Source organism: Oncorhynchus kisutch, linkage group LG14 (genome assembly GCF_002021735.2).
Source record: "Oncorhynchus kisutch isolate 150728-3 linkage group LG14, Okis_V2, whole genome shotgun sequence".
Classification (NCBI taxonomy): domain Eukaryota; kingdom Metazoa; phylum Chordata; class Actinopteri; order Salmoniformes; family Salmonidae; genus Oncorhynchus; species Oncorhynchus kisutch.
The window spans coordinates 74,810,592-74,826,254 of record NC_034187.2 but is presented as its reverse complement, the minus strand read 5'-3'; the positions used below and the strand labels follow the sequence as shown (position 1 = coordinate 74,826,254).

Genomic DNA, 15,663 nt, shown 5'->3' with positions numbered 1-15,663 from the left:
TATCAGGAGTGTAGAGTGTATATTTTTATTTTAACCCCTTTTTCTCCCCAATTTTGTGGTGTCCAATTGACTAATTACATTTGATTTGATGTTTCAGTATGGTTAGCATGTAGCTAGCATACAACAGACACTTAACCCTAATTGCTCCTGTAAGTCGCTCTGTGTAAGAGTGTCTGCTAAATTACTAAAATGTAAATGTTTCAGTATGGTTAGCATTTAGCTAGCATACGTACAGTTGAAGTCGGAAGTTTACATACACTTTAGGTTGGAGTAATTAAACTCGTTTTCAACCACTCCACCAAAAAAAAAATCCATTAAAAAAAAATATATATTTTTATTTTAACTCTTTTTTCTCCCCAATTTTGTGGTGTCCAATTGTTAGTAGCTACAATCTTGTCTCATCGCTACAACTCCTGTACGGGCTCGGGAGAGATGAAGGTTGAAAGTCATGCGTCCTCCGATACACAACCCAACCCAACAGCTTCTTAACACAGCACGCATCCAACCCGGAAGCCAGCCACACCAATGTGTCGGAGGAAACACTGTGCACCTGGCAACCTTGGTTGGCGCGAACTGTGCCCGATGAGACAAGGATATCCCTACCAGCCAAGCCCTCCCTAACCCGGACGACGCTATGCCAATTGTGCGTCGCCCCACGGACCTCCCGGTCGCGGCCGGTTCCATACATTTCTTGTGAACAAACTATAGTTTTGGTAAGTCGGTGAGGACATCTAGTCATTTTTCCAAAAATCGTTTACAGAAAGATTATCTCACTTATAATTCACTGTATCATAATTGCAGTGGACCAGAAGTGTACATACACTAAATTGACTGTGCCTTTAAACAGCTTGGAAAATTCCAGAAAATTATGTCATGGCTTTAGAAGCTTCTGATAGGCTAATTGACATCTTTTGAGTCAATTGGAGGTGTACCTGTGGATGTATTTCATTATTCTATTATTCTGACATGTCACATTCTTAAAATAAAGTGGTGATCCTAACTGACCTAAGACAGGGAATTTTTACTCTGATTAAATGTCAGGAATTGTGAAAAACGGAGAAAAACTTTAAATACAGGGCACATTTGAAAAAGAGACCTAGGTTTTTCCTGTTAAAATAAAAGTACAAAAAGAATTGTAATAATAAAGTATGTCAAGCAGAGATGGAAGAGGAAGTGAGACACCCCACTCACAGTTTATTTCTGGTTTAATGAAAGTCAGTGACCTAAGTAGAACATTCCCAGTTGCTATTAAATTGGTGTCTATGGGTGAGACACCCAGTTAAATAGACCGGAACTGACCTTTTTTTGTAAAGGTAAATGGCCTGAATTAACTATATGCATTTGTTCGCCATCTTTGTGTCAAGCTCCCCAATGCTAACAATATACTGCAGTATGTTTAATTAACATGTAGCTAGCCTAGAACAATGCTTACCAATATCTTGAGGGGGGGGGGGGGATTATGTAAACCGGGTGCTGAGAAGGAGAGCAATAAATGTTCCCCAACTTTATGGCTTCCGTTCACCTAGCTGGACAGGAAGCAACTACACTCCTGATACCACCACTGTAACAAGAAGGGATACACACTTAGGGTGAATGCGTGCACACACACACACACACACACACACACACGCACACAGGTCTGTTAGTTCTATCATAACTAATATGTTGTATCATAGCTGTCACACTGGTCTAGTTCTCCCCTAAAGACAGTGTGTGTGAGCGTGTGAATTTGTGTGTGTCTATATGGGTGTGTGTACCCGACTGTGTATAAGACCAGTAAGTTGGGAGCACAAGGGAGTCATAAATATACTCCAAATGAGCATTTCTGTCAATAAATCAGCTACACATCAAACAGAACTCTACTCATTTCAACACAACATTGCTTTTCTGACCAACAGTCTACTACTGCCTCCTACTGGTCAAAGATAAGGCCACACCAAATCAAATCTTATTGGTCACATACACATATTTAGCAGATGTTATTGCGGGTGTAGTGAAATGCTTGTAAAAAACATTCAGGGCTAATAGTGTAAGAAATAACACACCAAAAAAACAAAATACTGCAATGTTGCTACAGAGCTAGATGCAGAGCTGCCATGTCTGTCGGCGCCATCTTCCACCAGTATGTGTGTGTGTGTGTGTGAGTGTGTGTCTAGCGGGTGTGTGTGTGTATGTGTGTGTGTGTGTGTGTGTGTGTGTGTCTAGCGGGTGTGTCAAAGTAGGCCAAGAATGCGGCTCTTGTTTTCCAGACTGCTAATTAAGCCACCGAGAGTATTTTAATGTGTTTCTGAAGCAGCAGGCCACCGGATGGAGAGAGGGAAGGGAGAAAAACGAGGAGTGTGGGGAAAGAGAGGGAGGGGAGAGGGGGGTACATCCCTCTATAATTAGACTTCCCAGTGCATGGTGAGGCGCTCTGGCCCTGCGACTTCCGAGTGTGTATGTATGTGTATCGGGGTGGTGTATTTTCCATTCTTGGATACACTAATTGCCTCTTTACGCCCAGACAGGTAATTTGGAGCATACACATACAAAGGCACACACACACGTTATTCTACCCTCGTGAGGCCCTAAAATATATTTATATTCAATATCCTATTTTCCCTAACCCCTTACAATAACCACTTACCCTAATTCTAACACTAACCCTAACTCCTAAGCTTAAAATAGCCTTTGTCCTCAGAATTCTCCATGTTTTACTATCCTTGTGGGGAATAAGGGGGATTTTAGGTCCCCGCAATGATAGAAAAACCAACCCACTCACACACAAGGACACAGACTCCTTCCGTGTAGTGTCCCACCTCAGCATTGAGGGAGAGAGGAAATGTTAACCAACACACCAGGCATCAACAACAAACACAAACATGGACCCTGTTCAAATACTTATACAGTGCACCCTTCCTACCCTCCTCCCTTCGTGTCCACTCATCTGACACTGACTAGATTGACATGACTGGTTTAGTAAACTATGCTGTAGTGGAGTCATTGCTTTCACATCCAACACACGGTACGTAATCACACCAGACCACGTACTCCAAAAATGGAGGTGAGAAAAACACACAACACAGAAAAGGAAGCCCCTCAACTACAGAGAAACACTCCAACGTTGTGAACAGAAACAGCAAATGGTGACATAGTCAGTAAGAGCTCAACAGAACAGTGAGAAGAACAAGGTGCTATACTGACACCTTCTGGACATAGATGGATATGCAGGAGTCTCGGGTAAACAAGCTTAGCTTACAACATACAGCAGTAACTGAGAAAAGTTGTACTGGCAACATTTACCAATTTGGGAAGCACTATTGATAGGTGGTGTGTGCTTCTCTTTCTCTGTTCCCCTCTCCCTTACACGCCTCCCCTACTCTTTCTTCCCCTTCCCCCACTCTCAATTCAATGGGCTTTATTGGCATGGGAAACATATGTTTATGTGAAATAAAAAAAATTACATTACACTCACAAAAGTTGCAAAGGAATAGAGACATTTCAAATGTCATTATGGCTATATACAGTGTTGTAACAAGGTAGAACTGGTGGGAGAGGGGAAGTGGTGGTTTTAGGTGAGAGGCAGGTATCTACTTGTTCAGGTAAAGACAACAGAACACTGGTAGTCTGGCACACAGCTAGACAAGGATGACATCACTACATTCCTCTTCTCTGACTTCACACAGAGAGAGGGACACACAGAGAGGGAAAGACAGAAAGACCTATCTAACTTAGAGACACGATCATAGATGTAGCCTACATACAGGATCGTTAACGCAGAAACGCTCACCCACACATGCAGGTACACACAGAGTCCTGAGGGCCCCTGAACATCTGATCATTTCTCCCATATACTTCATGACTATGGTGGGATGGCACTTTGAAAGCAATAATTATTTAGAGGAGGCACCGTTAATATTGATGGAGTTCCTTTTCAAAACACTGCAACACAAGCTTGCATGATGCCACTGAATAAACTCTATCAATGGTACTGTCGTTACAGCGGATGATGAACAGCATACAATTAGATTCTCTGACTCTAGAGGGCAGCGCTGTATCTCTAAATATGGACTTCCTGCTTGCTGCAGCTGAACGTGTCTGAGTCCTAGGGAAAATCTCAATTGGTTTTCCTCGCCTCTTTTTGGAAAAAAGGTCAAAGGTAATGGAGGAGCAGCGGCAAGAAGATGAAACATGGAAACTAATGCACCTGTATGAAATGAGATTGTCCTCCACTCGTGCGTCATCAGACGGGACTTGAAAGAGTAAGTGACGGCACAGGAGGCAGACATCCTGACGAGATTTAGCGAGCAAATAAACCTCCTCTACCCTCTGTTCTATTGGCGAAAGTAGTCACTAGAGAACAAGCTGGACAAGCTCCAGTTGGAGACTATCCTATCAACGGGACCTGAAGAACTGTAATATTCTATGTTCCTTGGAGTCGTGGCTGAAAAAGGACAAGGATGATATACACTACATGCCCAAAGGTATGTGGACACACCTTCAAATTGCTGGATTCGTCCATTTCAGCAACACCCGTTGCTGACAGGTGTATAAAAATCACACACACCGCCATGCAATCTCCATAGACAAACATTGGCAGTATAATGGCCCGTACTAAAGAGCTCAGTGACTTTCAACGTGGCACCGTCATAGGATGCCACCTTTCCAACAAGTCAGTTCATCAGATTTCTGCCCTGCTAGAGCTGCCCCTGTAAAGTGTAAGTGCTGTTATTGAGAAGTGGAAATGTCTAGGAGCAAAACGGCTCAGCCGCAAAGTGGTAGGCCACACAAGCTCAATAGAACGGGACCGCAGTGATAAAGTGAGTAAAAATCACCTGTCCTCAGCTGCAACACTCACTACCGTGTTCCAAACTGCCTCTGGAGGCAACGTCAGCACAAGAACTGTTCGTTGGGAGATTTATGAAGTGGGTTTCCATGGCCGAGCAGCCGCACACAAGCCTAAGATCACCATGCGCAATGCCAAGTGTCGGCTGGAGTGGTGTAAAGCTCACCACCATTGGACTCTGGAGCAGTGGAAACGCATTTTCTGGAGTGATGAACCACGCTTTACCATCTGGCAGTCCGACGGACGAATCTGGGTTTGGTGGATGCCAGCAGAACGCCACCTGCCCGAATGCCATAGTGCCAATCATCTCCCCTGGTTGACAACCAAACCGGGCATATCATCCATCTCCCCTGGTGGACAACCGGGATTATCATCCATCTCCCCTGGTGGACAACCGGGATTATCATCCATCTCCCCTGGTGGACAACCGGGATTATCATCCATCTCCCCTGGTGGACAACCGGCATTATCATCCATCTCCCCTGGTGGACAACCGGGATTATCATCCATCTCCCCTGGTGGACAACCGGGATTATCATCCATCTCCCCTGGTGGACAACCGGGATTATCATCCATCTCCCCTGGTGGACAACCGGGATTATCATCCATCTCCCCTGGTGGACAACCGGGATTATCATCCATCTCCCCTGGTGGACAACCGGGATTATCATCCATCTCCCCTGGTGGACAACCGGGATTATCATCCATCTCCCCTGGTGGACAACCGGGATTATCATCCATCTCCCCTGGTGGACAACCGGGATTATCATCCATCTCCCCTGGTGGACAACCGGGATTATCATCCATCTCCCCTGGTGGACAACCGGGATTATCATCCATCTCCCCTGGTGGACAACCAGGATTATCATCCATCTCCCCTGGTGGACAACCAGGATTATCATCCATCTCCCCTGGTGGACAACCAGGATTATCATCCATCTCCCCTGGTGGACAACCGGGATTATCATCCATCTCCCCTGGTGGACAACCAGGATTATCATCCATCTCCCCTGGTGGACAACCAGGATTATCATCCATCTCCCCTGGTGGACAACCAGGATTATCATCCATCTCCCCTGGTGGACATCCAGGATATCAGCAATTAAATGAGTCTGTTCGCCTGTACAGAGAATACTCCTCTTCTGTATTGTAGTTACTGATTGGGTAACAATTGAATGGCGGACAAGCTGCAGGGAAACAGCAGGAGAAGAACCAAAGACAAATAGAAACACACACACTCCTTGCTGGGTGGACAGATCTAATGAGAGTATTGATCTGATGATGTGTTATTAATGGGTCAGTCATTGTAGAGTTGCAGCAGTAGGGTCAACTCATTGACCCCACTGATCAGACTGGTGACACTTGTAGACCGTTTTGCATGGCTTATTGGGTTGCACGATGAGTTGATTGTTGACAGCTGTAGCATTTTAGCTAAGCCTAACCCTGACTATTTGCCTAACCCTACCCTCGTTCTCCTAACCTGCCACGTTAATTGACCTGCCACCTCTCGTGTCGTCTGAGATTCCGAAAGATTGGAAAGCTGCTGCGGTCATCCCCCTCTTCAAAGGGGGTGACACTCTAGACCCAAACTGCTACAGACCTATATCTATCCTACCCTGTCTTTCTAAGGTATTCTAAAGCCAAGTTAACAAACAGATTACCGACCATTTTGAATCCAACCGTACCTTCTCCGCTATGCAATCTGGTTTCAGAGCTGGTCATGGGTGCACCTCAGCCATGCTCAAGGTCCTAAACGACATCATAACCACCATCGATTCGACTCTGTCAATCACCACATCTTCATCGGCAGACTCGATAGCCTTGGTTTCTCAAATGATTGCCACGCCTGGTTCATCAACTATTTATTTGATAGAGTTCAGTGTGTCAAATCGGAGGGCCTATTGTCAGGGCCTCTGGCAGTCTCTATGGGGGTGCCACAGGGTTCAAATCTTGGGCCGACTCTTCTCTGTATACCTCAATGATGTCGCTCTTGCTGCTGGTGAGTCTCTGATTCACCTCTACGCAGATGACACCATTCTGTATACTTCTGGCCCTTCTTTGGACACTGTGTTAACAACCCTCCAGACGAGCTTCAATGCCATACAACTCTCCTTCCATGGCCTCCAACTGCTCTTAAATACAAGTAAAACTAAATGTACAGTGCCTTGCGAAAGTATTCGGCCCCCTTGAACTTTGCGACCTTTTGCCACATTTCAGGCTTCAAACATAAAGATATAAAACTGTATTTTTTTGTGAAGAATCAACAACAAGTGGGACACAATCATGAAGTGGAACGACATTTATTGGATATTTCAAACTTTTTTAACAAATCAAAAACTGAAAAATTGGGCGTGCAAAATTATTCAGCCCCTTTACTTTCAGTGCAGCAAACTCTCTCCAGAAGTTCAGTGAGGATCTCTGAATGATCCAATGTTGACCTAAATGACTAATGATGATAAATACAATCCACCTGTGTGTAATCAAGTCTCCGTATAAATGCACCTGCACTGTGATAGTCTCAGAGTTCCGTTAAAAGCGCAGAGAGCATCATGAAGAACAAGGAACACACCAGGCAGGTCCGAGATACTGAAGAAGTTTAAAGCCGGATTTGGATACAAAAAGATTTCCCAAGCTTTAAACATCCCAAGGAGCACTGTGCAAGCGATAATATTGAAATGGAAGGAGTATCAGACCACTGCAAATCTACCAAGACCTGGCCGTCCCTCTAAACTTTCAGCTCATACAAGGAGAAGACTGATCAGAGATGCAGCCAAGAGGCCCATGATCACTCTGGACGAACTGCAGAGATCTACAGCTGAGGTGGGAGACTCTGTCCATAGGACAACATTATATATTATATAATATAGTATATTGCACAAATCTGGCCTTTATGGAAGAGTGGCAAGAAGAAAGCCATTTCTTAAAGATATCCATAAAAAGTGTAGTTTAAAGTTTGCCACAAGCCACCTGGGAGACACACCAAACATGTGGAAGAAGGTGCTCTGGTCAGATGAAACCAAAATTGAACTTTTGGGCAACAATGCAAAACGTTATGTTTGGCGTAAAAGCAACACAGCTCATCACCCTGAACACACCATCCCCACTGTCAAACATGGTGGTGGCAGCATCATGGTTTGGGCCTGCTTTTCTTCAGCAGGGACAGGGAAGATGGTTAAAATTGATGGGAAGATGGATGGAGCCAAAACCTGATGGAGTCTGCAAAGGACCTGAGACTGGGATGGAGATTTGTCTTCCAACAAGACAATGATCCAAAACATAAAGCAAAATCTACAATGGAATGGTTCAAAAATAAACATATCCAGGTGTTAGAATGGCCAAGTCAAAGTCCAGACCTGAATCCAATCGAGAATCTGTGGAAAGAACTGAAAACTGCTGTTCACAAATGCTCTCCATCCAACCTCACTGAGCTCGAGCTGTTTTGCAAGGAGGAATGGGAAAACATTTCAGTCTCTCGATGTGCAAAACTGATAGAGACATACCCCAAGCGACTTACAGCTGTAATCGCAGCAAAAGGTGGCGCTACAAAGTATTAACTTAAGGGGGCTGAATAATTTTGCACACCCAATTTTTCAGTTTTTGATTTGTTAAAAAAGTTTGAAATATCCAATAAATGTCGTTCCACTTCATGATTGTGTCCCACTTGTTGATTCTTCACAAAAAAATACAGTTTTATATCTTTATGTTTGAAGCCTGAAATGTGGCAAAAGGTCGCAAAGTTCAAGGGGGCCGAATACTTTCGCAAGGCACTGTATGCTTTTCAACCAATCACTGCCTGCACCTACCCGCCCATCCAGCATCACTACTCTGGACAGTTCTGACTTAGAATATGTGGACAACTACAATTACCTAGGTTTCTGGTTAGACTGTAAACTCTCCTTCCTGACTCACATCAAACATCTCCAATCCAAAGATACATCTAGAATTGGCTTCCTATTTCGCAACAAAGCATCCTTCACTCATGCTGCCAAACATACCCTTGTAAAACTGAAAATCCTACCGATCCTCGACTTTGGCGATGTCATTTACAAAATAGCCTCCAATACCCTACTCAATAAATTTAATGCAGTCTATCACAGTGCCATCCGTTTTGTCACCAAAGCCCCATATACTACCCACCACTGCGACCTGTACGCTCTCGTTGGCTGGCCCTCGCTTCATACTCGTTGCCAAACCAACTGGCTCCAGGTCATCTACAAGACCCTGCTAGGTAAAGTCCGCCCTCATCTCAGCTCACTGGGCACCATAGCAGCACCCACCTGTAGCACGCGCTCCAGCAGGTATATCACTCTGGTCACCCCAAAACCAATTCCTCCTTTGGCCACCTCTCCTTCCAGTTCTCTGTTGCCAATGACTGGAACGAACTACAAAAATCTCTGAAACTGGAAACTTATCTCCCTCAATAGCTTTAAGCACCAGCTGTCAGAGCAGCTCACAGATTACTGCACCTGTACATAGCCCATCTATAATTTAGCCCAAACAACTACCTCTTCCCATACTGTATTTATTTTGCTACTTTGCACATTATTCCACTGCAAATCTACCATTCCAGTGTTTTACTTGCTATATTGTATTTACTTCACCACCATGGCCTTTTTTTGCCTTTACCTCCCTTATCTCACCTCATTTGCTCACATTGTATATAGATTTTTCAATTGTATTATCTGACTGTATGCTTGTTTTACTCCATGTGTAACTCTGTGTTGTTGTATGTGTCAAACTGCTTTGCTTTATCTTGGCCAGGTCGCAATTGTAAATGAGAACTTGTTCTCAACTTGCCTACCTGGTTAAATAAAGGTGAAATAAATAAAAAAGTCCTAAGCCTACACTCATTCTCCTAACCTGCCACAAATAATTGTCCTAAGCCTATCCTCATTCTCCTAACCTGCCACGTTAATTGTCCAAACCTTACCCTCATTCTCCTAACCTGCCACAATAATTGTCCTAACCCTACCCTCATTCTCCTAACCTGCCATGTTAATTGTCCTAACCTTATCCTCATTCTCCTAACTTGCCACAATAATTGTCTTAGCCCTACCCTCATTCTCCTAACCTGCCATGTTAATTGTCCTAACCTTACCCTCATTCTCCTAACCTGCCACGTTATTGTCCTAACCTGCTATGTAAACATTAAACTGACATGTGGTCCACCTGGCTATGGCTGGTCTAACCAATAATGGAGCGCTGATGTTACACCCCATCCCTGTTGATCCACCCGCTTATTTTGCAACGCCCACTTTCAGACACCAAGTCTACAGTTAACCAAACATTGTACCGTTTCGTTGTTGCTGGCAAAAATACATATAGAAAGCGCAAAGAACTTTGCGGCCAGTATCTTAACATTTTAGTTGACAACAACATAATTTGATCAACTTTGACTTGCAAATATACCTGATATGTAGGCTACTATACTAAACTAGAAAGATACCTGATATGTAGGCTACTATACTAAATTAGAAAGATACCTGATATGTAGGCTACTATACTAAACTAGCGGCATTTGGTCATCTAGGTGTGACTGAGTCCAATCAATTAACTATCATTTACACCTACATCATTTTTTAATACATTTCCAAGGTAAGAACGTCTGTGCACATCGGGTGAGAATGTCGAGAGTAAATTCCCCTATTCTTATCCACAAGCAGTGCTCCGCTGCATTGCAACACGGGCCTAAACGTAAACACAGCGACCAATGCAAAACCTCTGCCTGGCTAGACACGGCTAGCTTAGCCACCTATGATAACGTTAGCTTTATAAATAGCTACACAATAATACAAAACTAAACTCATCCGAGGGAAAACTTGGTTTCCCCATTTTTATTCTGGACACAAAGATACCTAATACATTTATTTGCAGCGAGCCGAATCGGAAAATGTAACAGGCAGGCATTCCGTATAGCGGAATGAAATGGAACCGTGTTCTTCGAGCCTAGCATTAGCCTAGCTAGCTATGCAACCTCTCCTCTCCCTCAGTGACTCACCGATGTGATTGTCCTCGATGTGGACGATTAGCTCGGCCAGAGACTCGAACTGTAGCCCACAACCCCCGAACCTGCAGGAGTTGGAGAAGAAAGACGCGGCGGCGATGCCTGTCATGGTTGCTGGCTAGTGCATTCACTGGGAGTTCAGTAGCCGGGGCGGTGCGAGGCGGGCTTCGGGTCCGGGGAAGGAGCGGGCAGAGCGGGGAGCAGTGTAGCAGACACCGGGCAGCCAGGCAGGACACAACAGCAGCTGGGGGAGCAGAAGGGACTGTGGGGGTAGAAGAGGGAGGGACGACGGCCTTACGTCATGTGTTTACCTGTTGCTTTTGTGAATGTATGTAAATGTTCCAGCGGGGAAGACTTTGCATTCCTCTCCAAAAATGCATTAACAAGGTTGTTGACTCACTAACGACTTGCGTGCTGTATGTCATGGAATAAATAATGGGTGGTAGGAATGAATAGCCTGGTTGTTGGATTCAGGCTTATTAAGCTACAATGTTATGAATATGTTGTAGGCCTATCCTATTAATAAATGTATAGATAAATGTAATGACACACACATAGGCTTATAATATATGAATGAATCACTAGAATATCCATACTAGCTAGCCTAATAGTATACAGTACCGCAACTGAGGCAACACTGTAGGTACGAACCACTAACCAGTCCTTCTTTGCTAAGGCAGACCCGGTTTAATTCAAACTCATATCACAACGACATATATAGTCCTACTCTGCAAAGCACGAGCAATACCATTGACCCAGGGCTAGAGAGAGAAAAAGAGATTGGCCTCAGGTCAAATCACCAGAGGGTCAGATTAACTCAACAATTTATTATAGGCTACATGTACTAGATTAGAATAGTCTGATTAGGATAAATTATATTACGTCTTTACCATCTCACCCTTAGATTAAAGGTTCAGTGTGGAGCCTTAATGTCACCACAAATACAACCACATGCATAACAATATGTCTGGGTTGGCGCCTTGTCTGGGTTGGTGCCCCCCCCTTGGGTTGTGCCGTGGCGGAGATCTTTGTGGGCTATACTCGGCCTTGTCTCAGGATGGTAAGTTGGTGGTTGAAGATATCCCTCTAGTGGTGTGGGGGCTGTGCTTTGGCAAAGTGGGTGGGGTTATATCCTTCCTGTTTGGCCCTGTCTGGGGAGATCATCGGATGGGGCCACAGTGTCTCCTGACCCCTCCTGTCTCAGCCTCCAATATTTATGCTGCAGTAGTTTATGTGTCGGGGGGCTAGGGTCAGTTTGTTATATCTGGAGTACTTCTCCTGTCTTATCCGGTGTCCTGTGTGAATTTAAGTATGCTCTCTCTAATTCTTTCTTTCTCTCTCTCGGAGGACCTGAGCCCTAGGACCACCTGGCATGATGACTCCCTGCTGTCCCCAGTCCACCTGGCCGTGCTGCTGCTCCAGTTTCAACTGTTCTGCCTGCGGCTATGGAATCCTGACCTGTTCAGCGGACATGCTACCTGTCCCAGACCTGCTGTTTTCAAATCTGTAGAGACAGCAGGAGTGGTAGAGCTACTCTTAATGATCGGCTATGAAAAGCCAACTGACATTTACTCCTGAGGTGCTGCCCTGTTGCACCCTCGACAACTACTGTGATTATTGTTATTTGACCATGCTGGTCATTTATGAACATTTGAACATATTGGCCATGTTCTGTTATAATCACCACCCGGCACAGCCAGAAGAGGACTGGCCACCCCTCATAGCCTGGTTCCTCTCTAGGTTTCTTCCTAGGTTTTGGCCTTTCTAGGGAGTTTTTCCTAGCCACCGTGCATCTACACCTGCATTTCTTGCAGTTTGGGGTTTTAGGCTGGGTGTCTGTACAGCACTTTGAGATATCAGATGATGTACGAAGGGCTATATAAATACATTTGATTTGATTTGAATAATGTGTGTGTGTGTTTGTGTGTGAAAGCATTAGAGGGATGTTACAGTAATGAAAGCATCAGCGTGTTGACTAAGGTATCAATTATATCCATATGTTTAGTGATTAATGTTCCTCCATTATAAGCCTAAATGCAATAGAGGAGTGAGCTATGTGTGTTTGTGTGTGTGTGTCTGTGTGTGGGTTTGTTTGTGTGTGTGTGTCTGTGAGCGTGTGTTGGTTAGAGAGAGGGGAGAATGTCCATTAAATCATAGAGCTTGACCAACCAGGCCAGTGATCGATGGTTAATCGACCGTTAAACTGGGAGTCATAAACCACTGACCAGTGACTTCAGTCAACATCCCAAGGAACAGGGAACACAGCCACACATTTTCCAGGCTGCTCTCTGACCAAGCAAGCATGTGAACACACACACAAACACACAGACAAGCACACTACAATGCGCACAAACAACACACCAGGCACTTGCAGTCACCAGTGGTGGAAACTACCAAAGTACAAATACGTTAAAGTACTACTTTAGGGATGGTATACATACTTTACTATTTATATTTTTGACACCTTTGACTTTTACTCCACTACATTCCCAAACAATATAATGTACTTTTTACATTTTCCCTGACGCCCAGAATTACTCGTTACATTTAGAATGGTTAGCAGGACAGGACAATGGTCCAATTCACACACTTATCAAGAGAACATCCCTGGTCATCCCTACTGCCTCTGATCTGGCAGACTCACTAAACAGAGAACATCCCTGGTCATCCCTAATGCCTCTGATCTAGTGAACTCACTAAACAGAGAACATCCCTTGTCATCCCTACTGCCTCTGATCTAGCGGACTCACTAAACAGAGAACATCCCTGGTCATCCCTAATGCCTCTGATCTAGCGGACTCACTAAACAGAGAACATCCCTGGTCATCCCTAATGCCTCTGATCTAGTGAACTCACTAAACAGAGAACATCCCTGGTCATCCCTACTGCCTCTGATCTGGGAGACTCACTAAACACAAAGGCTTCTTTTGTAAATGATGTCTTGAGTGTTGGAGTGTGCCCTTGGCTATCCGTAAAAAAAATCTGGTTTGCATAATACAAGGAATGTGAAATAATTGTACTTTTGATACATAAGTATATTTTAACAATTACATTTACTTTTGATACTGAAGTATATTTAAAACCAAATACTTTAAGATTTTTACTGGATGTCATTTTCTATAAAAGGTATCTTTACTTTTACTCAAGTATGACAATTGGGTACTTTTCCCAGCACTGACAGTCACGGACTATGACATCACTGTAACACACACGCACATACATACACACACTGAATCACACAGATGTTCCATCACACACACATCTACACAACCCCTCCTACATAAACATAGTGATATGGAGCACAGCCACACAGGCAGCTGTATTCCACACAGCCAACACATGGCTCACATCAGAGTTGTGTCAGTGACGCACAACCCTTAACACCATTGAGTAAATGTGAAATGCTATAATCTGTTGTTCTGGAGGGAGAGAGAAAAAGAGAGAGAGAGAAAGGGAGAGACAGATGGAGAGAGAGAGAGAGAGAGAGGTAAAGACAGAGAGAGAATGAGAGAGAACAAGAGAGAGAGAGAGGAGAGAACAACTCAGCGAGAGACAGAGGGAAAAGAGAAAGACAGGGCAGTTTCAGTTTATGGCCGATGCCATGATCAGTGTATTTAGTCTATTAGGCCAGTGGCTGTGAACCCAGATTACAGTGGAGTTGGATAGATTATTACCGGGTAGGTTGGATTATCGCCGACAGATTTCAAGGCCCATTTAATGAGGCCAAGGACCAGACAGAGGAGTCAGATAAGGCATTAGAGGAGCAAAGACACTTGCACACCAACACACACATACACACACATACACACCAACACTAGTGCTCAGCGATTAGTGCTTTTTGAGGTCGGTTTGGTTTTGGGTTCTATTTTTTTATTACATTAAACATGCTATATGTAACTTTTTGGGCAAACGACCAAATTCACATAGAAATGTCAGTTTTAGAGCTGTCATTCTCATTGAAAGATTCAGATTCAGATTGTTTAATAGTCACATGTACAGGTTCTCTAGTGAGATTGCAGGGTACAGTGAAAATCTTAGGCTTGGAGCTCCAACATGCAGGACTAGTCAAATAAAAAAACAATACAAATAGAACTATATAATAATAACAACAACAACAGTGATGAATAAATACATGTTCATTGTGGTAAAGTCAGAGTAAAGACTGTCGAGGGGGTGGGGGGGAATGACCATAGGGGGAGCAGCAGTATGAACATTGAGGGGATGGGGGGGAATGACCATAGGGGGAGCAGCAGTATGAACATTGAGGGGATGGGGGGGAATGACCATAGGGGGAGCAGCAGTATGAACATTGAGGGGGTGGAGTGGAATGACCATAGGGGGAGCAGCGGGTGGGGGGGAATGACCATAGGGGAAGCAGCAGTATGAACATTGAGGGGGTGGAGTGGAATGGCCAAGGGGGGAGCAGTTGTATGAACATTGAGGGGTGGGGGGGAATGACCATAGGGGGAGCAGCAGTATGAACATTGAGGGGTGGGGGGGAATGACCATAGGGGGAGCAGCAGTATGAACATGGAGGGGGTGGAGTGGAATGACCATAGGGGGAGCAGCGGGTGGGGGGGAATGACCATAGGGGGAGCAGCAGTATGAATATTGAGGGGGTGGAGTGGAATGACCATAGGGGGAGCAGGTGGTGGGGGGGAAGGACCATAGGGGGAGCAGCAGTATGTACATTGAGGGGATGGGGTGGAATGACCATAGGGGGAGCGGGGGGTGGGGGGGAATGACTATAGGGGGGGCAGCCGTTTGAACATTGAGGGGGTGGGGGTGAATGACCATAGGGGGAGCAGAAGTATGAACATTGAGGGGGTGGAGT

The 15,663-nt window shown here is 44.7% G+C and overlaps 1 protein-coding gene across 1 annotated transcript in view; it reads right to left on the bottom strand.

Moving 5' to 3' along the window:
• LOC109903336 (juxtaposed with another zinc finger protein 1) overlaps window positions 1-11,105 on the bottom strand; it is a 40,136-nt gene extending 29,031 nt beyond the window's left edge. The window contains exon 1 of the mRNA XM_031788968.1: window positions 10,824-11,105. Coding sequence (XP_031644828.1) covers window positions 10,824-10,938 — 115 coding nt within the window. The 5' untranslated portion in view covers window positions 10,939-11,105. The remainder of the gene's footprint in view (window positions 1-10,823) is intronic.
• Between the last annotated feature and the right edge of the window lie 4,558 nt (window positions 11,106-15,663).